The 25,680-nt window shown below is 41.5% G+C and overlaps 1 protein-coding gene across 1 annotated transcript in view; it reads left to right on the top strand.

The window, feature by feature from the left end:
• Stab2 (stabilin 2) overlaps positions 1–25,680 on the top strand; it is a 164,865-nt gene that overhangs the window by 34,837 nt on the left and 104,348 nt on the right. Inside the window, exons 7-17 of the mRNA XM_074084259.1 lie at positions 3,356–3,481; positions 4,296–4,492; positions 6,022–6,155; positions 14,629–14,762; positions 16,400–16,482; positions 18,226–18,375; positions 19,767–19,910; positions 20,449–20,505; positions 20,652–20,777; positions 24,590–24,643; positions 24,950–25,030. Of these exons, the coding sequence (XP_073940360.1) occupies positions 3,356–3,481; positions 4,296–4,492; positions 6,022–6,155; positions 14,629–14,762; positions 16,400–16,482; positions 18,226–18,375; positions 19,767–19,910; positions 20,449–20,505; positions 20,652–20,777; positions 24,590–24,643; positions 24,950–25,030 (1,286 nt within the window). The remainder of the gene's footprint in view (positions 1–3,355; positions 3,482–4,295; positions 4,493–6,021; positions 6,156–14,628; positions 14,763–16,399; positions 16,483–18,225; positions 18,376–19,766; positions 19,911–20,448; positions 20,506–20,651; positions 20,778–24,589; positions 24,644–24,949; positions 25,031–25,680) is intronic.

Consider the following 25,680-nt stretch of genomic DNA (forward strand, 5'->3'; position numbering starts at 1 on the left):
ACGGGGTTCAACCGATGTGGGGAATCAAGTTGGGTGTTAGGAAACCTGATGGTTGAGAATTATAGCCTGGGTGTTGACTTTTTTTTAAATAATAAGCTGGGCTGCTGGTGTTAATAGAATGACACATGACATACAGCAAGTAGGATCTCGACCCACAGCCTAAAGAAAATAACAGTCCCAGTCTGACCATCCAAGGCCAAAACCTTCACCCACCCGCCATGTGGGAGAAGTTAATGACACACCCTTAATGACATATAACCCAGTTTTCAGGAATGACCACCCTCATGCAGACCCCAATAAAAGCTTGAGATATTAGGACTGTCAGGGCAGCCAGGCACTCCTTCTTGAGCCTATCTACTCTCCCTTCTCAAAAGTGTACTTTCACTTTGCCTCCACTTTGCTTGTGTTAATAAACCTGCTTCTGCTTACATCTCCTCTGTATCTGTTCTTGAATTATTTCTTGGCTGAGACCAAGACACTTCTGGCCCCAACCCAGTGACACAGATCCAGTGACATAGCCATTACGGCAAAGCAAGTTCTGAAGAGTGAATTTGGAGCTGAGATGTAGAGACTTGGCAATGTTGCCTATGACATTAGCCTCGATCAACTTGTCCTTTCAGTCTTCTGTAAAATAAAAAGGTTATCCAAGGTTGAAGTTCAACAAATGCAAACTCACTTTTTTGAAATGCTGTCAGGAGTGGTAGTAACAGGGTGAGTAAAACAGCTTCTTCCTTCTCCTCTTCTGTGGAGCAGACATCCATGCAAACCACCAATTAAATCCAAGCTCAGGTGAATAGGATACCTCTGTGACCTCAGTGAGCCTCCTTCCCAGCCCCTTCTGTCACTGACTGGTGAACCAGTGAGCAAAGACCTTCTCAGTCCAAGAGGGTCCCAGTCCACAACCCAACCTAACAGAGAAAGCGGTCAGATTTTCTTCCAAGTGAAAAAAATATTTCTATCAAGTCAAAAGATAAACAAGAGACTGGGATAAAAATATTTGAAATTAAAATGGCAGATAAATTTTTATAATAATATAAAGTCCATGGGCCAATTTTAAAAATAGACCTAAGGTCAGGTAATACTCAGAATAAGAAATGAAAACCAGCAATAAACACATAATCACACAAATAGAAGCTATAACCATATTAAACAAGTGTGTGAATTCTGGACCTTCTGTTTTGGTTTGGTTTTGATTTCTTGCCTATTATGTTACACAGAATGAAAAGGTAGATAATGACTACCTATTGGTATAAGAAAAATGACAATGGGGATATAGATTCCTATACCTATAGGGGCGAGTCATCTACTGAATTTTAAGGCATGCATATGGGACATTTTCCTCAGCCCAATTCTAGGAATTTGCCCTGGAGGAAGGGAGAGCTAAGTACCAGTAGGTAAGAACACACTACAGAAAAATCTATGGCATAGTCTTTGGAAGCATAAAACAAGCTGGAAATAACTTGAATGTCCAAATTGGTTGAATAAATTTTGGTACATTCTGCAGTGGTTAGGATAATACTAGCTGCTGTAAGAAAAAAGCCCCCAAACTCAATGACTTGACACTGATTCTGAAGCTGGGCACAGAGATGGCCCTAAGTACCACATAAAATTCACCAGATGCTATCAACACTTTGATTGTTAAGGGAAACATAACGACACATCTGACAAATATCACAGGATCTGCTAGCTTGAGTTAGTTCATGATTTCAGCATTAGGTCACAACAAATAAATTAATCAATAGCTCTAAATTTGGGTTCTTTTCTATGACATCATATCTTTGCCTGGCTTCATTTTCAGTGGTTTCTGTGATTAAAAAAGCAAGTGCCAGGGCTGGGGATGTAGCTCAATGGTAGGGCGCTTGACAAGCATGCACACGGCCCTGGGTACAATCCCCAGCACTGCCAAAAAGTGCCATGTTTTAAAAAAAAATTCAATGAGACTAGAATGAGGGTGCCTGTCAAATCTGATTCAAGAGTTTGAGAAGTTGTGCAGTGATCCAACAGACTCACATGGCTCACTTCAAGGTAAATGTAGTTGTTTAAGAATAAAATAGAAATTGTTTTCTTTCTATTCATTGTGTTACTTTTTCAAGCAGCTACTAAGTTCTGGAGGCATAAATAGTTACTAAGTTATTTAGCTTTAAATTAAACAAATTGGCCTATGAAGTAGGTCTTTTGGAGTGGGGAACCATGAAGAATTATTAAGACTCTAACAGCACTGGAACCTCTGGCTAACACAACAGAGATGTATTTCTTATTTGTGCGACGGTCCAATATGGGTGTCCCCAACTGGTGCCAGCATCCACCACACAGTGATCAGGGATCCTAATCCTTCCCTGCTGTGACTCTGCCATTCTCTAGCTCCTCAGAGTGCTCTGCTCCAACTCATGGGAAGTCCAGGTGGACAACTTCCCTTGTCACCCCAAAGGACAGATTTCCAAAAATTCTCATAATCAAGGAACTTTGGCAACTTCTGCTCCTCATAGTGAACAAGGCCATGTCCTTTCCAGTGACATCTGAGTCTCAACCCTAGAGAGAGATTCCCCCTTGGGTTCTTATCTTAGTCTGGGGTAGTGGTTTCTCTTTATATGTCTGTCGTTCCTTTAATTCTTCAGAGTTCGTTTTTATCTCTTACTTGTTAATTTTCCACAACTCTAATTCTTCATTACAATCTGTTATATTAAGACTTTCCCTTTTCAGATAGTTACATAGCTAAGCCCTACATAATACATGACCCATTATTTAAATTTAAAAAAAAAAACTTAGAACCATTTCTGTAACAAAATCCACCACGTTTGGATCTCAATCTGACCCTTTTTGGATTGTCCAGCAGAAGCTGGTCTTAAATAACTGATGTCATGATGCTGACCATTTGACTATAGCTCTAGATAAACCCTCCTTCACTTCTGACCCAGGAGTCTCATATCCTGTACCGCCATCCATGATGCTGTATCAGCCCAATTTTAACTTGCAAGTTGACAGATGGGTCAGACTCTTCATGGTTCTTAACAGCCATGCATGTTATGAAATACTACGCATTTATTAGAGATTAAGGTAGATGCTTGAGAATTCCATAAATGTTAAATTAAAAATCAGGCTGCTAAACATTTTGACAGGATTCTATTTTGTTATTTAAATAAATCATACAAATAAAGTTTGTAAGTGATGTGTTATATTGGCTGCTGACTTTGAGAGTAGGAATAGAGAGTGAGAATTAAAACAAAAATCATGCTTATTTTGTGTCTTGTATTTTCTTAATGATTGTAACAAGTCTGTCCTTTTTTTTTTTTGATAAAAGGATTCTTAGAACTGTTTATTCTACTAATGCAAATACCTCGACAATTTCCCTGTATAGCCATCCCTGAATGTGCAGCTTTGCTCTGCCCAGAAAATTCCAGATGTTCACCTTCCAGTGAGGATGAAACCAAACTCGAGTGCAAATGCCTCTCAAATTACAAAGGCGATGGCCAGAACTGCGAGCGTGAGTAGAAGTCCCTCCTGGCAGCTTACCCATCGAGATGTTTAGGTTGTCCAACAGGGAAAGAAAAACCTTACAAGCTCCTGTTAGTAACACAGTGACTCTATTTCTCTCCATGTAGCCGAGTGAAAAAATATAAAAGGCACTAGGCAAAATCTCATCGCATGGATGTCCTGAACAAATGGCAGATTCTCCCATTATCACAACTCATCTATAGATTTTACACACTGTTGTATCACCTTAAGCAATCGTGGTATAATATTTAGTGCTTCTTTTTTAAAATTGTTTTTTTGTGTGTTTGTTCTCATTATGAGAGCTGTGTTCCTCTTCTCCAGAGAGGAACTCTGGAGCCAACATTGCCTGGATTTACACTGTAACTTTGCCGTTTATTAAACTGTGCCTCAGTTTTCCCATTCACCAAATGGTGATAATGGTCTCTTTATTAGGAGGTAGCTGTAAGGATTAAGTTAGTTAATATGTGGCAAATGCTAAGAACAGAGCCCAGTGTATGTTATAAATTCTACAAGCATCAGTGTTTTCTTTCATGCTGTTTTATACTTGATTTCACGAGTTGCATGACACTATAATGTGTCAGCACGGTATTTGAGTTACAGTTTCTGATGGCCATGTACAAATCTGTGGTGGGGGTGGGGAGAGTGTCAGATGAGATGAGATGAAATGGCTCTTTCTCTATTGAAAGTATTGGCTTGCCTTTGTGGCTTTGAGGCACTGTGGCACACAGTTCCCTCACAGCTCACTTTTCCTCCTCTTTCCCTGAGTATGCTAACCACCTTTCATTTTGTCATTGCCTCTCAAGCCATCAATCCATGTTTACAAAACATCTGCCACCCTCACGCTCATTGCACGTACCTGGGACCAAACCAGCACAGTTGTACATGCCAAGAAGGCTACAGCGGGGATGGCCAAGTGTGCTTGCCAGTAGACCCCTGCCAAACTAACTTTGGAAACTGCCCTGCACAGTCTACGGTGTGCAAATATGATGGGCCTGGACAGGTAAGCTAAGGATGCATGGAACTGATATGTCTAGAAGCAGGACAACTGCTGCAGGTGACCTGTGCCATTGGTACCGTGTGTCTTCCATGTCTTCTAGTTCTCCCGTCTGAAGCTTAGTTTGGGTGGCCTCTCCAAACAGTCTTTTGTGTGCCTAGAGCCTGACTTCAGGGCTTCCCCACCTACTCTACTCTCCAAACTCACACTTTCCTAGCCTCCCAGCCAAAGCTTAACTGTGCCATGTTTTCCTATCACAGTCCTAAAGGTGATTGACAAAATACATGCACAATTCAAAATTGGATGAACAAATCACCTTTATCCAAGACACATGTGAATATGATTGATGTCATCCACCCTCAATCTTCTATTCTCTCCAAGGCCTTTTTAAGTTAAGAAGAACTCTTAGAAGCCTAAATGCCCTGTGTCAGCAGCATTAAAAGATTTTGAGAGCAGCAAAGACATCCTGGGGTGAGACACCACCCTTCTAAGTTGTATCATGACCTTGACTGATAAAAGTCATCTTGGTCAGGGGACTTCTGCTGAGGTAGTCCGTTGAAAGAGCCCTATCCCTAAAAGCACATCCATCCATGGTGTGTTTAGTGGATGCCTCCTGTGTGCACAGATGCAAATCAAGTGCTCAGTGAAGGAAATCAATCCACACGGGGAGCTAGTGCAGCACGGAAGGAGGAAAGGTCCATGCCCAGCCCAAAGACAGCCCTGGAACCCCTACAGGCTATCAGCACCTTGGTGGGAATGTTTGGGAATTCTTCAGAGAATCCACCCCATCTCTCCTCAAAGAGAAAGACTGCATGACACAATAATGCCACTTTTCCGAGGCAGGTTTGCAAAGAAATACAAGATACTAAATTCTCCTCCTCTGAATGAAGGCTTTGTAGGAAAAATTCACGTTTGCCAAGACCTTGGGAATAAGATTAAAAGTGTGCTTTGTCTCTTTAAAAAACTGGGTCCCACTGCAGATTTTCAAGTCTTAGAAAGTCTTCATTGCTTACAAAGAAGTATTATTCCAGAGCAGGGCTTCTCAAACTCAGTGTTATTAATGTTTTAAACTGTTGGGCTTTGAGGCATCCCTGGTCTCTAACAGCCCCAACCTCCTCCCTTTGTGACAATCAAAAATGTTTCTAGACATTGTCCAGTGTCCTCTGGGTTAAGGTTTTTGATTGAAAACCATTGTTCTGAAGCAATAATGCTTCCCGTCTGGAACACTTACCTCTGTTCATCTATAGACAACCTAAAACCAAGAATTATGCACATAAAAATTAATAAAACCAGGAATTATGTAGCCAGTGAAGTCAAAAGTTACACAATAAGGAAAAACAAAAAACCAAACTTTACAAATCAAGAGGTACGACCTTCCCACAGGTAAGATATAGAAACATGACTTTGATTTCTGGAAACTTTGGGAAATACTTGGTTTAAGCCCACACTTCAGACCTGCTTGGAGTTAGTTTTTATGGCAGAATTAAAAAATTCATAAAAAATCCAATTTGTTTTTCTCTCTGTGTCTCCTGAAGTCTCACTGCGAGTGTAAGGAACATTACCGGAATTTTGTACCTGAAGTGGGGTGCAGTGTAACCAACATCTGTGAATCAAACAACCCATGTCATAGAAATGCCAACTGTACAACCATCGCACCAGGCCAAACAGAGTAAGTCTTCTCAGTTCCACCATATCTCTTCCAAATGGTGGCCAATCAATGCAGTAAGGTCCTTAAGGGGGAGGAGTGTGTCTTATTTTACTATAAATCCACCTCCACCCTATAGAGGAGCAAGGAACATAGTAGGTATTCAGTAAATCTGAGTTTAATCGATGAATCACTCAACAATTATTTCCTTTGTAATGACCACAAGAAGCACTCTGGAACATTGGCCTGACCTGATACCTGGGCACGAAAAGGTCAGAGCAGAGGACAAGGAAACCATCATGACTGGGAAAACAAATGGCTATAGCAATTGCAGGCATTTGACAGCTAATTCAGGAAATACTGCTCGTGAGTGGTGCAAAACAAGGCTGGCGAAGGGGAATACGCACAGAGGTGATTCCTGGCCTCCAGGTTTCACAGGAGGGAGTTTACTATGAAGGAAAACACTTGCAAAATCCTGAGGCAAAGGCAACTCATGTGATGGAAGGGGGCTGGTACTCAGGATTCAGTCTCAGCTCTGGTACCTACTAGATGCATGACCTTAGGAAGATGGCACGCTCTCTGGCCTCAGTTTCTCTATGTATAAAATGAACACAAGGGGTGGGGCGTGTAGCTCAGTGGTAGAGCACTTGCCTGGCATGCATGAGGCCCCGGGTTAGATCCCCAGCACTGCGAAAACAGACTTAAAATGAGACAAGGATCTCCACTCCATAATATTGTGACAGTTCCATGAGAGAATGCTGGACGGGTATATTGTATTTTCATTACTGATTGAATTGAAGCTAGAACCCATCCTTTGACAAGTTAGTTCTCATGGTCATCAGTCTCTGTGAAGAACTTACACTACCCTTGTGAGCACAAAATCATGGTGACATTGAACCATGCCATTTGCTTGTTGTGACAAGCAAACGTGTCTCCATGCCACCTCCTGTGGGATTCGTCCTCTGTTCTCCCAGTCCACTCTGATGCCCTTCTCTCTGGGCTCCCAGCACATCCTGGAATGCTTCTGTCCCAGCATTTATGAGGAGCTCCAGCCCTGCCACTTAGAGGCTGTGTGATCTTGAGTGAGTTGCTTAACCTCTCAGTGCTTCAGTTTCCTTATCTAAAATGGAGCTAATAACAGAACCTACCTCATAGAGTTGTTGTATTAAATAAGGTACTAGAATGAGGTCCTTAGAGGAATAAATGCTAACTATTATTATCATTACTGATCTCAGTCCCTAACTACAATACAAACAGGATCCTTTGGGTTCATGTCTTACTCATGTTTGTTATAACAACTGTTAATTGATTAAAACAATGAAATGAGTGAGAGTTTGGAGGAACAAATGAATCAATGTAGAAATGAAATGGACTAGTGAAGAAATAAAGGCAGAAATTGCTCTAAGGTATTGGGGACACCCTATATATTAGCTAAATCTCACCCAGCATTAAATGTCATTTATTCCAACTCTAACTGATAAAGTGCAGATGGATTCTAGGTGCTTTTAAACTCTTAATATAGCAAAAGATGTTTATACCTAATAAAAAACCAATTTATTAGCAGCCACAGTCTATGAATGTCCTTTGGCCCAACTGAGATTATTTAAATCAGAAAACAGTCTCATAAAGTTTAAACCAAGATTTAAAAACAAAAACTAAAAATGTTTATGTCTCATACATTCCGTTCAGCACTGAGATCATTACTCTACACAAAACCAACCATTGGCTTCCTTACAACTTCAGGAACTTTTAAAAAGAAACATAATTCATGGTTAGTAACAGTTGTTCACTGTTATCTTCAAATGCAATTTGCGTAATTTATAGCCTCCCCCTCCTTAAATAAGTACAACTTGTACTTACACAAGTACAAATTGATGTTTAAGTTAGAAACTATTACTTGATTTTATGAAATAGATACTGGTTTGGTTAGATCTAGTTAGTAATTCTTTGTAGCAAGACTTCTCAGCTCAGTGCTGTGGACTATTTTGTCAGGACAGTTCTTTTATTGGGACATGGGGAAGTGGCCCAGGCACTGTAGGATGTTTAGCTACCAAGAGTTCCTCATCTGGTGACAAGCAAAAATATCTCCCAACCCTTTGTCCAGCTGGAAAACTCATTTATATTCTTCTAGAATTTGCTTAAATGTTACCTCCCCCTAGAAGTTGTCCCCACTTCTTCAAGGACAATTAGTCACTTCTCTCCATCCTCTCAAGCATCCTACTCAATCTTTAATCATGACACTTATTCTGGGACTTAAATTACCTGTTGACAAATTTGTCCTGCTGTCTCCCAGCAATTCTCTGTTACTGTTGTTATAGTCACTGTCTCAGTATCATTGTCATCCTTGTCACTGTCATCATGTGCCAAGTTTTGAGTTTTTTCCATGTGTCTGCCACTGTGCTAGCTTTCATTATCTCTCCTCTGAAGAACTCTGAAGGAATTGATAAGCCCACAGATGAGAACACTGGAACTCAGGTGGCTGAATGGCCTTATCATGTTGCTATCATTATTTGTTTTCACATATGTCTTAAAAGTGAGACTATTCTAGCCCTCTTACCTAGCAAGGTTCCTGGAATTAAGTGGGTGCTTAGTAAATAATCAGTCCAACAATGAGGCACTGTCTTAGGTTCTGGGTTATAATAAGTATGCAAAGAGTAAGGTGGCACTCACATTCATGGAGAGTCCCCATTTAGCAAAGAGCACACATCCTGAGAGGTAATTCTGGCAGGGAGGGGTCGTGATGCTTAGGCAGCTGTAACCCAGCTAGGGAGAATCAGGAGGTCAGCTAAGGCTGCTGAGAGCAGGGGACACCTGAGCTGTCAGGTGAGGGGGTAAACATTGCTGGCAGGGCATACAACCCCAGAAATGTATAGCAGCCTTAAAAACAAAAAGAAATCGTTTGATGTGGGTGATGTTTGCAGGGGACAACAGGGAGCAGACCTAGCAGGCCCCCCCTGCGTCATAGCCTGTAGATGAAACTTGTTGTGAGTGTTTGGAGCACACAGGTGCTGGCTTTCTTTGGGGGAGAGCCCTCTAAGGTTGTGTGAAGGGCAGAAGGACTAGCTAGGAGGCTGCTACAGCAATCTAGGCCAAAAAAAGGGTGACAGGCCTCCAAGAGCTTTGTTCCACAAACTTGTTGAAAATAAATCTCTGAGACCATATTTAGAAGTACACTGGATTAACAAGTGTGTAGCTATTCTCTGGGATGCACTAAACATGAGTCACATCTGTGGTACGGTGTGACCACAACAAAACTGTAATGCTGTCACAGCACCTCTTCTGCTCCCTATATCTCTCCTCTCTGGAGCATTCTTCCCCTACCTCATGCTTGGGCTTCTTACTCATCTCTAGGATCCTGGTAAATGTCACCTTCTTAACACTGTCAATTTCAGCCAGCAATAAACTCCCCTTCCAGGGAGTAGCAGCATGCAACAGCCAGCACTCACTGATTCACGCAGCTGAGTGCTAATTTTCCAGGAATTTTATAAGCTTGATGTCACGTTGGTAGTTTGAAATTGGCCTTGCTGGGAGGATAAACTTTGGAAACTGGCAAATGCTATAAATCAGGTTCTTCCCTCTCCAGAGCTGTTTGTTAAACACTTACCAGCACACCACTGCTAGCACATCTTTTAATTCTTTCTTCTTCTTCTTCTTTTTTTTTTTTTTTTTTGTGCTGCTGGGGTTTGAACTCAGGGCTTCACATTTGTTGGGCAGCTGTTCTACCAGTGAGTCAATCCACCAGCCCAAATCTTTCTTTCTTTTTTTTTTATTTATTTTGTTATTATTCATACGTGTATACAATGCTTGGGTCATTTCTCCCCCCTGCCCCCATCCCCTCCCTAACCACCCACTCCGCCCCCTCCCTCTCCCCCCAACTCCCTCGATACCCAGCAGAAACTATTTTGCCCTTATCTAATTTTGTTGAAGAGAGAGTATAAGCAATAATAGGAAGGACCAAGGGTTTTTGCTGGTTGAGATAAGAATAGCTATACAGGGAGTTGACTCACATTAATTTCCTCTGCATGTGTGTTACCTTCTAGGTTAATTCTTCTTGATCTAACCTTTTCTCTAGTTCCTGGTCCCCTTCTCCTATTGGCCTCAGTTGCTTTTAAGGTATCTGCTTTAGTTTCTCTGCATTGAGGGCAACAAATGCTAGCTAATTTTATAGGTGTCTTACCTATCCTCACCCCTCCCTGTGTGCTCTCGCTTTATCATGTGATCAAAGTCCAATCCCCTTGTTGTGTTTGCCCTTGATCTAATGTCCGAATATGAGGGAGAAAATACGATTTTTGGTCTTTTGGGCCAGGCTAATCTCACTCAGAATGATGTTCTCCAATTCCATCCATTTACCAGCAAATGATAACATTTCGTTCTTCTTCATGGCTGCATAAAATTCCATTGTGTATAGATACCACATTTTCTTAATCCATTTGTCAGTAGTGGGGTATCTTGGCTGTTTCCATAACTTGGCTATTGTGAATAGTGCCACAATAAACATGGGTGTGCAGGTGCCTCTGGAGTAACCTGTGTCACAGTCTTTTGAGTATATCCCCAAGAGTGGTATTGCTGGATCAAATGGTAGATCAATGTCTAGCTTTTTAAGTAGACTCCAAACTTTTTTCCAGAGTGGCTGTACTAGTCTACATTCCCATCAACAGTGTAAGAGGGTTCCTTTTTCCCCGCATCCTCGCCAACACCTGTTGGTGGTGGTGTTGCTGATGATGGCTATTCTAACAGGGGTGAGGTGGAGTCTTAATGTGGTTTTAATTTGCATTTCCTTTATTGCTAGAGATGGTGAGCATTTTTTCATGTGCTTTTTGGCCATTTGAATTTCTTCTTTTGAGAAAGTTCTGTTTAGTTCACGTGCCCATTTCTTTATTGGTTCATTAGTTTTGGGAGAATTTAGTTTTTCAAGTTCCCTATATATTCTGGTTATCAGTCCTTTGTCTGATGTGTAGCTGGCAAATATTTTCTCCCACTCTGTGGGTGTTCTCTTCAGTTTAGAGACCATTTCTTTTGATGAACAGAAGCTTTTTAGTTTTATGAGGTCCCATTTGTCTATGCTATCTCTTAGTTGCTGTGCTGCTGGGGTTTCATTGAGAAAGTTCTTACCTATACCTACTAATTCCAGAGTATTTCTTACTCTTTCCTGTATCAACTTTAGAGTTTGTGGTCTGATATTAAGATCCTTGATCCATTTTGAGTTAATCTTGGTATAGGGTGATATACATGGATCTAGTTTCAGTTTTTTGCAGACTGCTAACCAGTTTTCCCAGCAGTTTTTGTTGAAGAGGCTACTATTTGTCCATTGTATATTTTTAGCGCCTTTGTTAAAGACAAGTTGGTCACAATTGTGTGGCTTCATATCTGGGTCCTCTATTCTGTTCCACTGGTCTTCATGTCTGTTTTTGTGCTAGTACCATGCTGGTTTTATTGTTATTGCTTTGTAATATAGTTTGAAGTCGGGAATCGTGATACCGACAGCATTGCTCTTTTGACTGAGTATTGCCTTGGCTATTTGTGGCCTCTTGTGTTTCCATATAAATTTAACAGTAGATTTTTCAGTCTCTTTAATGAATGTCATTGAAATTTTCATGGGAATTGCATTAAACATGTAGATTACTTTTGGGAGTATCGACATTTTTACTATGTTGATTCTACCAATCCATGAGCATGGGAGATCTCTCCACTTTCTATAGTCTTCCTCAATCTCTTTCTTCAGAAGTGTATAGTTTTCCTTATAGAGGTCTTTCACATTCTTTGTTAGGTTTATACCTAGGTATTTGATTTTTTTTGAGGCTATTGTAAATGGAATTGTTTTCATACATTCTTTTTCAGTTTGCTCATTGTTAGTGTATAGAAATGCTAATGATTTTTCTATGTTCATTTTATATCCCGCTACCTTGCTATAGCTATTGATGATGTCTAGAAGCTTCTGAGTAGAGTTTTTTGGGTCTTTAAGGTATAGGATCATGTCATCTGCAAATAGGGATATTTTGACAGTTTCTTTACCTATTTGTATGCCTTTTATTCCTTCTTCTTGCCTAATTGCTCTGGCTAGGAATTCCAGTACTATGTTGAACAGGAGTGGAGATAGTGGGCATCCTTGTCTGGTTCCTGATTTTAGAGGGAATGGTTTCAGTTTTTCTCCATTAAGTATAATGCTGGCTGTAGGTTTGTTGTATATAGCTTTTATAATGTTGAGGTGCTTTCCTTCTATTCCTAGTTTTCTTAGAGCTTTTATCATGAAATGGTATTGGATCTTATCAAAGGCTTTTTCTGCATCTATTGAAATGATCAAGTGGTTTTTGTCTTTGCTTCTGTTAATATGGTTTATTACATCTATTGATTTTCGTATGTTGAACCACCCCTGCATCCCTGGGATGAAGTCTACTTGGTCGTGGTGAATAATCTTTTTGATGTGTTGTTGAATTTGTTTTGCCATTATTTTGTTGAGAATTTTTGCGTCAATGTTCATTTAGGAGATTGGCCTATAGTTCCCCTTTTTGGAGGTGTCTTTGCCTGGTTTTGAGATAAGTGTAATACTGGCTTCATAAAATGTGTTAGGCAGTTTTCCTTCCCTTTCTATTTAGTGGAACAGTTTAAGGAGGGTTGGTATCAGTTCTTCTTTAAAGGTCTGATAGAATTCAGCAGAGAATCCATCAGGTCCTGGACTTTTCTTTTTTGGGGAGACTCTTGATTGCTGCTTCAATTTCATTTTGTATTATAGGTCTATTCAGGTGATTAATTTCCTCTTGGATCAGTTTTGGATGATCATATGCATCTAGAAATCTGTCCATTTCTTTAAGATTTTCAAATTTATTTGAATATAGGTTCTCAAAGTAGTCTCTGATGATTTCCTGGACTTCCATGGTGTTTGTTGTTATCTCCCCTTTTGCATTCCTGATTCTACTAATTTGGGTTTTTTTCTCTCCTCATTTTAGTCAGGTTTGCCAGGGGTCTGTCAATCTTGTTTATTTTTTCAAAGAACCAACTTTTTGTTTCCATTAATTCTTTGTATGTTTTTTTTTGGTTTCTATTTCATTGATTTCAGCTCTTATTTTTATTATTTCTCTCCTTCTATTTGTTTTGGGATTTGCTTGTTCTTGTTTTTCTAGGAGTTTGCGATGTATCATTAGGTCATTGATTTGGGATCTTTCAATCTTTTTAATATATGCACTCATGGCTATAAACTTTCCTCTCAGGACTGCCTTAGCTGTGTCCCATAGGTTCCGGTAGGTTGTGTTTTCAGTTTCATTGACTTCCAGGAACTTTTTAATTTCCTCTTTTATTTCATCAATGATCCATTCTTCATTAAGTAATGAGTTATTTAGTTTCCAGCTGTTTGCATGTTTTTTGTCTTTACTTTTGTTGTTGAGTTCTAGGTTTATTGCATTGTGGTCAGATAGTATGCACAGTATAATTTCTATTTTCTTATATTTGCTGAGACTTGCTTTGTGCCCTAGGATATGATCTATTTTGGAGAAGGTTCCATGGGCTGCTGAGAAGAATGTATATTGTGTAGAGGTTGGATGAAATGTTCTGTGGACATCAACTAGGTCCATTTGATCTATTGCATATTTTAGATCTTGGATTTCTTTATTGATTTTTTTGTTTGGATGACCTATCTATTGATGATAATGGGGTGTTAAAGTCTTCCACAACCACTGTGTTGGAGTTGATATATGCTTTTAGGTCTTTCAGGGTATGTTTGATGAAATCTTTCTTTCTTATGAGATTAAAGTACAGTATAAAATTTTTATGACTTTCAGTGCTTATACATTGATTCTTATTGTTTATATGTTGATTGGATTGCTTATACAATTTAATTCAATTCCCACTTAATGTACAACTGTTAACTAACTACCTCCTACGGACCTAGACCTGTGCTGCATCCTGGTATTACAACAGTGAACAAAGACATGCAAAGCCATTGCCCACGCTAGATAGCAGAGCAGATATTAATCACATAGCCAGATGGATCAGCAACGTGGTACCATGACAGTGTACATAAGGGGACGTGACCTATAGTGAGAAGGGGACAGTCTGTCTCAGGAAGAGCAGCTAGGAATTGGGGGAGAGTGCATTGTAAGCAGATCAAAGGCCTAAGTCTTTACTGTCCTTCAAACTTGCTTCAGGAGCTTATTTCAATTTAGGGGCTCTGCAGTGGGGCCCTAGACTCTACATTTGTAATAAACACTCTAAGTGACTCTGATGTACACGGTCTCTTGATCACACTCTGAAAAATACCCAGGCAAAGAGCACACAAAGGTATTAGTGCTTATTGGCATGTGCAACTTATTAACCGCCCTGTTCTGGAAGGCTAGCTCTGAGTTAGGCTCTGCCCTGATTGCTCACTGTGTTTGTGCCTCTCCTGGCCTTGTCCAGCCCTAGTCTGGGCACTTATCTCCCCATCTGTGACATGAAGCATTGGGCGGTGTGATCTCAACTGTCAGTGGCCCTAAAACTCTGAGAATATGATTTTTACATTCTACAGATGCACTTGCCAGAAAGGCTACGTGGGTGACGGCTTGACATGTTTTGGAAACATCATGGAGCGACTCAGAGAACTAAACACTGAGCCCAGAGGGAAATGGCAAGGAAAGCTGACCTCCTTCATCTCACTCCTGGGTATGCAGCTATGGAGACAGATTTCTTCCTCAAAGGCAGCCCTCTCTGGGGCACCAAGACACAAACCTGAAGAAAGGGATGAGCGAGGCTGGTCCACTGCCGATGGCCCTTCTAAGGAAGGGTCATACAAGTGAGAGGGAAGAGCAAACAGGTGTTTGCCAGGGTGTCTAGCAATGCAAGAATGAATAGTCAAAGAGCTCAGGCTAGAGTCCAGGGGCTACCAAAGATTGTCAGACCTGCAGCAACAGCAAGAGGTGCTGACGTAAAAGACCAAAGCCCTTCCCCGTCTCCAAGTCCTTTGAGGATAACAAAGATTGGCAGGTAGTGATGGTAATAGGGTGACCAAGGCCTAAAGTGTAATCTGTATACCTCAGTGGAGATGTCCTTTGAATGTGGAACAGTCCTGAAGTCACAAATCCTTCCCCAGGACCCCAGGCAGGGCAACAGTCTAAAAAGCCCTTAAGCATTTTGAAAGCCTTCTAAGGACTATTACTCCCTCCCACCAGCCCCCCAGAATGAAATATTAGATAAGACTTCCAATCAAACATGAAGTTGTCCAAGCAACAAATCAACAGTCTTGACTAATCAAGACTTAAATGATCAGCATTTATATTCAAATTTATCAGTCACCAAAAATGACTTCCCAAAAAACAAAAACAAAAAACACAAGTATTGGCCGGTCATGGTGGTACACACCTATAATCTCAGCTACAGGGTCACAGGTTAGAGGCCAGCACAGGCCAAATTAGTGAAGTCCTATCTCAAAACCAAAAATGGCTGGGGGCATGGCTCAAGTTCAAGGTCTTAGGTTCTTAGTGCCCTCTACCACACACAAGACAAGTACCATTGACAGGCCAATGCTGTGTTCTTGGCATAAACCCTGCATAAATGTCCTCTTCTTCCCAAGGCCTCCTATAGGGAGACTAGCATAACTGGCATGGTTTGGGTCTGGGGGCAATCTGCCTGCTCCTCTCACCTTTCTGTAGGAACTCTTGAACTTCAAATAGAAGTAGAAGGGGTGATGGGGGGTCCTTTGCAGACTGGGCCCTCAAACGTTTCCATGGACAGAATCCTGTTGACATTTTTCCCTCCTGTGACAAAGTGCTGGTCCTGCTGCCTGCTATGTGAGCACATGGAACCTGGCCTGATGTCCCAGCTTCCCCAGAGCAATGGAGAAAGTCTGGCTACATAATTTGCAAGGCCCATGGCAAAATGACAACGTGATTAAGCAATTCAAGGTAGCAGTGGCTAAGCATTAAACTGAGTATGGAGCTCTTCTGAGCTGGCCCTGAACAGAACCAAGGGCTACATCTTTGCTCACTGAGATGACAACAGCTCAAAAAGCCAGGCACAGGGTCAGGGACACTGGGGCTGTCAGAGGACCTTGTCATCCCAGGGTATCCTTGAAGCCAACTCTGTGGCTGTGGGGAAACACTTAGAACATTGGAATATGTCCAGACTAAGGGTTCGCAGTGCTGTGTGTTTTTAGAGTTTCGCAGTGTACCATGTGCTGCACATAGCAGTTAGAACACAGAAGGGCACAAACGGGGCCAATGTGACATAAAGCTCACTGCACGATTTTACTCCTTGTTCCACTAACCCACTTGGTGTTCTATTACTTTGTTTCCACTTCTAAGACAAAGCTTATGCCTGGCCAGTAAGCAACCTGGGACCGTTCACTGTGCTGCTGCCCTCAGACAAGGGCCTGAAAAGATTTGATGTGAGTACTTAAAATCACCCTGCTGGAGGGGCTGATAACCAAAGCCTTAATAGGCAGTGTCTTCTTTTATTTATGTGGAAAACCCTATTAAAATTAAACCTACTGGTTATAAGGATGATGGTATTTTGATAAATTCTGTTATTAACACATAATAGTTATACATATTTGTGGAGTACAGCATGATAAGTTGATACAAGTATGTAATGTATAATGATCAAATCAGAATAATTAGCATTTCCATCTCCTTAAACATTTATCATTTCTTAATGTTGCAAAGCCTCAAATTCCTCTCTTCTATCTCTTTGTAAACTATATTGTAAATGATCATAAACTAGTCACTCTACTATGCTACAGAGCACTAGAATTCACCATTCCTATCTAACCATATTTTGGTACCTATTATCCAAAGTCCTTCTATCCCCCACCCCCTCTGCCCCTCCTTGCCTCTAGTGACCACTTCTATGAAATCAACATTTAGCTTTCACATATGAATGAAAACATGCAGGATTTAATAAACTTCTTTGAGTGAAGTATCTTTACAAAAAGTAACACAAGTGGTAAATATACAAATCAAGAATTTTCTCATCATGGAGACCCTTGTGTATCTAGCAAAGCCATTACCAGCATTCTGAAATGCCCTCTTGTGTCCCCTTCTAATCACTGCTTCTCCAAAGGTAACCCCTAAAGATTCTTAACACTCAGTCACCTGATAAATAAGATTTGGATAACGTAAAACTGCTCATTCCCCACAAAAAGAATTAAACTCGTGCATTAGCATGCTATTTGTTTCTTTAAAACTGTCAGAATGCTAACAGTGATGAGGAACAAGAAAAATTTACTCTTCAGTGTGAATGGCTGTTGTTTGTGATAATGTCACCCAGTGGGGATGAAACTTGTGCCTGGTACACAGGTGTCCTACTGCGATGATAGCAACAAAAAGCTCTATTTGATTTCATGTAAATAATGGACTTCGTGATTTGCATAAAATTGGGTTATCTTAGTCCAAGTTATTCTGTGATAATAATTTTTGCTGCATTGAATTAAAACCCAGTAAGTTCCAGACTCCCTCACCCTGGTGTACCACATCAATCGTCTGTTTAGCTGAGTGTGCCTACTGTTAACCTCCAGTATGATAGCTAACATACTGAGATTTCAGGGATGTCCTGTGTCTCTCCTGATGAGAAGGAGAGCTAGCAACATTGGATGCCTCTAGGCTAGGCACTTTGCATGTGGTCTTGTGTTGAACATATAAGATTTGCACGGAGTTCATAAGAAGTACCTTATGACTGATGGTTGCCTATGTAGCAGTGACAAAAAGTAGATTTGGTCTAGTGGATTTCAGAAGTCTTAACTTTACTATTCAAAAGCATTATCAGTCCATCTACCTGCTCTTTGCACAAAACTTCAGGAGTATTTCCTTCCATGCATCCTCTTTCTGGACTCAAGGTAGATTCCTAGGTGTGAGATACTCAGGCTGTTCCTCCAGCTGCCATTGATCTGCAGTCGCCACCACAGTCAGTTTTCTGGCCAGGGAAGCCTCCCAGGTCTGACAGTGGACATCACCTACAGCTATCTTTGATGCCTGGCCTCGTGCTTGTGCTCAGAAAGCAACATCTATGTGGGAAAGAGTTCAAAGAGGGCCCCTAGGATGCCCTGGCTTTGATGTCTTTGATGCTGAATGAGACACAGCAAGTATTACAAACCCCATGTTCTCCTTCAGTCCAGCCAGCTCTCTTTTCTTAGGTGGAAGAGCTTTTGATGGATGCTGAGGCTGCCCAGTACTTTGTAAAGCTCCACATCATTGCTGGGCAGATGAGCACAGAAGTGATGAACAACACAGACGCCTTCTACACCTTGACCGGGAAGCCAGGGGAAATCTACAATGTAGATAAGGTAAGAATTTCTGTGAGTTTCACTCCCAGGACAAAATCGTCCACGAAGCCTATGCATATACCCTTCTTATCCTGGGTATTTGGGGTTTGTGAAAGACTACAAAGAACTTCTTTCCTAATTCCTAGTTTGTCAGACACCTTCCTATGCAGAAAGAAGCAGAGAGCAGCATGGGGTTTAGGGGCTAGGGGTTGACTGTTACTTAAGGGGGGTTACAGTGTTGAATTTGGATCTGATCTGATTTAGTTTTTAAGGCAACCATCACTCACTCAGCTGCCAGCAGGAGACAAGCTGCCATGACCCTGTTTCCTGGGAGCTTCAGCACAAAACCCCATCAACATTCCTCACCCAAAAGGAACTAGATTGTGTTTGCTTAGGTGGCTGGAGTTGATCCATCTTCTTCAACATGGCATTCTGTCTCTCTTAATACCATTAGTGCACCTTGCTTTTTAAATAAAGCTACTCTCCTCCTTTCACAAACAGCCTCTTTTGTGACTCTACTTAGCTAGTAGTGGAGAGGGAGAAGTGCTTGATGAAGAATGTGCATTTATGTCTTATGGCATATTTTGTTGTACTTCACCTAATATCAATACTTGATACATCATGCAGTATCCTTTCTAGGCTGAGTCCAGGGCTAAATCTTTATTTATGTTATGTAAGACTCACAAGAACCTCTGTAAAAGAGATCTTGTCAAAATCCCTGTTTTCACTATGAGACAGGCGAGGAGAAATCATACAGACGTGCCAGAGCCAGCAGTCAAATGTGGGTGTGCCTGACTCCAAAGTCCACAGACTTACCCTTAACAGTCTGCTATACTGTATGTGTGAGGATGGGTGGATGATAGAGATAGATATAGATAAATAGATAGGGAGTTAGGGAGTCAGAGAGGGAGGTAGATAGATTGGTGGTAGGACATAACAGAGTCATGTATACGTGACAGATATGAAGATGTGGCTTCTTTGCTCACCAGGACACACATATTATTCACACATTCATTCATTCAACAGGTACTTATTTGCTAAGTCTGTAACTTGTAGGGGTCTCATGGGAAGAAGAAGGAATTAGCTTCAGTTATTTCCTTCAACAAATATTTCTCTTGTGCGCTTTGAACAATACACTGAAACAAGTGTATTGCTGTGTCCTTCAGGCCTTGTAGTTTATTGGAGGACAGCACTGCAATGCCTTGTCCACGTTTTGCATGTGGCAGTCATAGTTGATGTCACACATTATCTCATTTGATCTTAGGGGAACCACATGAAGTGAACCAAAATCTCATAGCCAGTAAGTGGCAGGAGCCAAGGATCAGGGCTTCTGCCATCTAGTCCAGGGCTTGCTCTTTCCAGAACACCACATTAATTTGGTTTTATCTTTTTTTTTTTTTTTGGTATTTTAGGACAATCAACTAAAACTTAAACTTTATGGAGGCAAAAAGAAGGTGAAAATTATACAGGGGAACATCGTTGCTTCTAATGGACTTGTGCACATCATCGACAGAGCCATGGACAAGCTGGAACCCACGTTTCAGAGCAACGCTGAGGTGAGGTATTTTAGTTGAAAGGGAGGCCGACCTAAACCCATCTCCCTTTGATCCCTGGACAGTTGCATCCAAGAAGAAAGTGTTTGCCAACACCATGTGCTTGCTCTTCAGCTTACAAGGTCTCTAGTTTAGAGAAGATGAGATGATTTGTATTTTCAGTAGAATTCTGAGTAATTCTGCAGAGAGAAAGAAAGGCATGCAGTGTCTGCAGGAAAAATGCGAATTTTTAAAATCATCATCAGACAACAGAGCCCAATGACCCATCGTCATGGCAATTCACCCCTCATGCTTTATGGAGGAGGGCTGTTATTGTGAGGAAATTTATTCCTTCTGACCTATATGATGATGACCAGAGGTGGCTTCACAATATGTAGGTTTGAACCACTGTGTATATAACAAAAAACTTATATAACATATGGCAGTTGACCAGATCATTTTTAGTGCATACGTCCACACTCATGCATAAACTCTGGTCTCTTGATGTGAGAATTTGCATTTCCTAAACCACATTTTCTTAAAGCAAAATGTCTCTTTTCAGCAAACCATAATGACAATGCTGCAACCAAGATATAGCAAGTTCAGATCTTTGTTGGAGGTATGTATGTTTCATGAATTTCTGAAAAATGTTTAAGTCCTTTATAAAATTAACAGGATTGTCAACTACGAATGCTTTATACAGAAATAATTCTAATATCTGTCCAAGATAAATGGCAGTTATAAAATTTCACTTCTCAAATACAGGAAACAAAGGTGGGCCGTGCCTTACATGAGGATGGGGTTGGTGGACCGTATACCGTTTTTGTTCCAAGTAATGAAGCATTGGATAGCATGAAGGATGGCACTCTGGATTACCTCCTTTCTGCAGAGGTATTGTGTCCTGCTTACTCTGATGGCATTGTGCCAGCATCACTGCCTCCGTCTGTCCTAGCAGGCTCTTTCTAAACTGAGGGAGGTAATAAGTAGCACATGTATTGGCACTGTGTTCCCACACCCAAGGAAGACATCATCAATAGATTACCGTCCTATGGAGGACGCAGTTTCAGTCTCCTCAGTAGAGTTCTAATAGCTATGATCAGTTAATTAGACTCTGCACAGGAAATAAAGTCTGTTTACAAACTTAGGCCTACATGGTTGGTTTGATTGGTCCTGGATCTTCCAATGGCTCCCAGTAGTAAAATCAACAGTTAAAGTTCCCTATACCTCTAAAATGAGGTATAGAGAATGATATCTAAAGTAGGCCACCCAGAGCCAGGCCTAGGCTGAGCTCTCAAAGGAATGACTGTTATTTTTAGATGCCCCCAGCCTTTCTCTTGCTTTCCTCCTCTCTCCACAATAACGTTTTTGTTGTATTCCATGGGCCTTCAATTCTGTCACATTCCTCCCTAGGGACGAGACTGTGAATTCCTTCATTTCCAGGTTAAAATGACTGAGACCATTTAAAGCGCTTCATTTCCCAGAAATAACAGCCTGAAGAAAAGGATAGCTATCTACGGAGTTTTGCTCACTAGAATGACAAGTGGTAGGACTACACAAAGGGCCACAAATTTGCTTCCAGGGCTCTGAAATCATGCCACCACCTTAGCACAGTGCACAAATTCTATGAATTCACATAGGTTAGTGTTGATCATACAGGATGTGGGAGGTTAGGGTAGTGATTTTCAACCTTTGGTGCAGTTAGGGGTCACTTAACAGAGCTTGCCAGGTAAGCAGGTTCCAAGCTTCAACCAAAACAGTCTATCAGTGGCACTAGAATAAGACCCAGAAACAGATCTGCAGGTACACCCCACTTTCTAACATGTGGTCCCAGGCCACACTGTCTCTGCAAACAGTTGCCTTTTTAGTTTGGAGGTTCATGTGGATACAGTACTTTCTAGAATACTTTTTGATATCTTCAAGGTTATCTTGTGTTTGGAAAATTCTGAATTTATATATATCAAGAAGATGAGTCAAAATGTGTTTCTTTCATTGCAAACAGATATTCAGCATATGAAAGGATTTGCTATGGGTTTCATTGAACAAGCCAGGTCTCCCAGCATCTTGGATGTAAGATGTGACTTTAAAATATAACTCACACTTGAGTTCTCTGAAACCTTACTGTTGTTGAAAAACTGTTATACCTCTCTTTAGAATTTATCTTCAACTTAAAATGACCTAGAAAAGTCATGCTGTCCCCCTGGGAAATTATTAAAATCCTAAGATTATATGACCTCCCCAATGTGATATTTTAAAATTAATGATTGAGGTGTTTTTAGGCACCTAATCAGATACACCGAAAGTTGAAATAAAGCATTTTAACTGGAATTGAAAAAAAAAAATTAACCTGCCTACTTTTCTGTCAGGCACCTTTGTTTGGAAAGCTCGTCTCTTCTCCTTCCTGTAACTCCTGCCAGGTGTGGCAGAGGCAGGCTCCGGGGACTGCCAAGGGAGGAATGAATGTGTGTGTGTGTCTCTCCAGATCCATCCAATGACATCACATTAGCTTCAAATCAGCCTGCAGAACATTTACACCGTAGAAATTGCCCAGCACATCCCCTGCTCTGGCTCTTGATGTTGATTTTCACAAGAGCAGTGAGTGTAAAGAGTATAAACCTCCGTTCTCTTCGTTGGGAGTCAAAAACTGGTTTTCTACTTCAGTTTCTAAGTGAGGAATAGAACAATCATTTCTGCCACTTTCTGAGATCCACAGCCTGTGTCGGCTGAAGTTTCTGACCCTACAGAAAACTCCTTCTCCATCCTTTTAATAGCATCTTTCAGTTTTATCTCCAGAGAACAATGTGAGCTGAACACTAATGTCCTCATTGGCTCTGCCAATGAAATGGAAAACAAACTGGTTTCCTTAAAAGTGTTTCTGATTCTGATTTTGAAGTGCTGTGCTTTCTTAACAGAAAATTGTGCTTCTCCCTGAAGCATAATTTCAGTCCAAAAACCATCACACAGCCACAAACCATGGCTACTGATTACAAACCCCAGTCTATGACTTCATCACTGAACCAGACAAAAATAAAAGCACAGGGAGCAAGAAGCTCCCTTACAAGTAATGGGAGAAGGGAAGTGAATTTACAAAGTTCAAAGGCACGTTAACATTTGGATAGAAAAGTTCTCTCCGCCTCTGGCACCAAAAGACTTGGAGTATTTTTTACATAAACAGCAGAGGGGTGAGTGTCCTCATAAGCAAAAGAATGCAGGACACCAACAGGCTGTTGGACAACAGCACCTGGAAGAGAGGCTCCAGACACACATGGTGGCACCAGTCATGATGGTTGATTCCTTAGCTCCTTTCCTTCTCGTTCTTCTTGCAATTAATTCTTCACAAGTGAGTTATCCCTCTGATAAATTCCTTCCTATAGAATCAGAGGGCTGGAAAGGATCCATGTGAAACCCTGTAATTTGTAAAACTGAAACTCAGGTTGGTTCTGCTTGGTTCACAGAATCAGAGCCAAGATTAGAACTTAAGTTTCTAAGATCTAGCTCAGTGCTCTTTTGAGGACATCTACCCCTACTGCCTTTTAATTTATTGGTGCAAGTGTTTATGGAGAGCCTACTGTGTGCAAGGTCCTGAAGGCAGTGACTCAGTCTGTCCCCTAGCACACATGCTATAGGCATCCATATAACTCATCCTCCACCACAGGACACTCTTCAGAGGGAATAGAGCTGCCAGGACAATAGTTATAAGCCAGGACTGTACCAGACAAAGCAAGCTACGTGGCCACACTACTTACAGATAACTCCTTGGCATGGGTCACCAAGGCCACATGCAGAGAGGAGACGGAGTGGGGGAATTCGGGCTCAGCAGGGCTTTAGTTCAACCTAGGTCTTCATGGTGCTAGACCTAGAAATGACAATCTCCTGGTGATCATCAGGGTCTTGATTTGTGAACCGTCACCTTTCCAAGCCAGGGTGACTATTGTGCCACTTAAGGAGCAGAATTCCAGGTCGCAGAAGCTTGTGACTCCTGGCTAACTCAGCTGGGAGAGTGCAGGCAAGCTGGAGGAAGTTGCTGGCCCCTGCCTTTTCCCCCAAGATAGCAGTGTTCCTGCTTCTCTACCCCTAAGCGGACTCCTCCTGCCCACGGATCCCTCCATGTGCCCAAAGCCTCTTTTTTCTCCACTGCTTCTTCAGTTTTCTGAATAAAGAGGAACCTTGGAAAGGGTTTGAAGGAGAGATGACCTTCTTGTAGAAGGGAAGATTGTGGTCAAATATTCCTATGTGACATTCATAGCCTGACCTTTATTTAGGGGGCAAGTGAAACAGAATTATAAGCGGAGGGCTGTCATAGAAAATCCAGAACATAACCTTAGATATGCAGAGCGGTGACAGAGGGAGGGGCTGAGAGCTTGGGCTCATATCTGAGTTAGCTGTGTGACCTTGGATATGTCTTTGAAACTCAGTGTTATCGCATATAAAATGAATCAATAGTAGTCCCTACCTCATAAGGAGTGTTGGGAGGATCAAACGAAAGGCGTGTGTTATATTTTCACAGCCCCTACCACACAGTGGAGATTTGGTGAATGTTAGTTATTTGAGGGATGGGATTTTTCTCAGGCTGGACTTCCAAATAAAGAGGTTATGAGTTATTTATTTTTATAATTAAGCATCCAAAGTCATTTGAAGGTCTCCCACAAAAGGGCAAGCATAGTGTTTTCTTCATTGACTAAAGAAGTATTGCGGTTCCTTTGCAGGGCTCTCGGAAGCTTCTGGAACTTGTCAGATATCACATTGTTCCGTTTACCCAGGTTAGCCCTACTCTTCCTGCTACTACTTTCTCCATACTTTAAACATAGCCAACTGTCATCTTTAATTCCAGTATTTGGCTGGGTGCCAGAGAATTTGTGATTTCTTTAATTATCCATAGCTCTGAGGAAACACTCAGCCATGAATAATGAGTCTGTTATCAAAGAAATCTTCAATGCCACAAAAGCTGTGACATCAAAGCTCTCATTTACCTCATAAGCTGTTAAGGACGTTTTTTCAATAACAACTCTTAGACATCAGGACCCTGCATTGCTCCAGAGGTCTCCACCCACATCTTCTCGTTGCAGTTGGAGGTGGCCACTGTCATTTCGACCCCTCACATCAGGAGCATGGCCAACCAGATGATACGGTTCAACACGACCAGCAACGTAAGTGAGAAGCCCACGGATGGCGGCAGTCCTCACGTGTGTTTTGGCCCTGATGACAACCATTCATCAGGTTATCTGGCCTCTGTGCTAACTTGCACCCTTAAATTCTGCGCGACCATCCCACTCATTGGTCCTCTTGCCAGCAAATATGTGCTGAGCACCTGCATACATAACAGTCAGCACTGATGCCAGGGTTAGAGCTAAGAAACAGGCTTCTACCCCTGCGGGGAAAACAAACAACCCATTAGGTGATCCATAAATTTAGCTGCAATTGCAAAGAGTGCCCATTAGAGGGAGCTCAGAGGGCTGTGACACTGCCATTAATACTTGCAGGCAGCAGGCTTGGAGAAACTGGAAATCAGAAATCTTTGTTCTTTGTTCATTTTCTGCTCCCTCCCCTAGAAGCTAACAGAACTTGTCTGTTTACTGATGTCCCCAGTGCCTAAGACAGAGATAACTCAAGGTCAATATCAGTGTATCTGAATGTTTTGCCACAAAGAGGTAGAACAATTTGCCCAAAGCATTGTAGAGCTGGAATAGGTATGTCTCTGCCCAGCACAGCATGTGCGAGGACCTTTCTAGGAGGACATCCTTGCCTGGTTCAGGCACACATGCAATGGTTTCTGGCAGGCCGAGACTTCCAATAGCAA

Source organism: Castor canadensis, chromosome 8 (assembly GCF_047511655.1).
Source record: "Castor canadensis chromosome 8, mCasCan1.hap1v2, whole genome shotgun sequence".
NCBI lineage: Eukaryota > Metazoa > Chordata > Mammalia > Rodentia > Castoridae > Castor > Castor canadensis.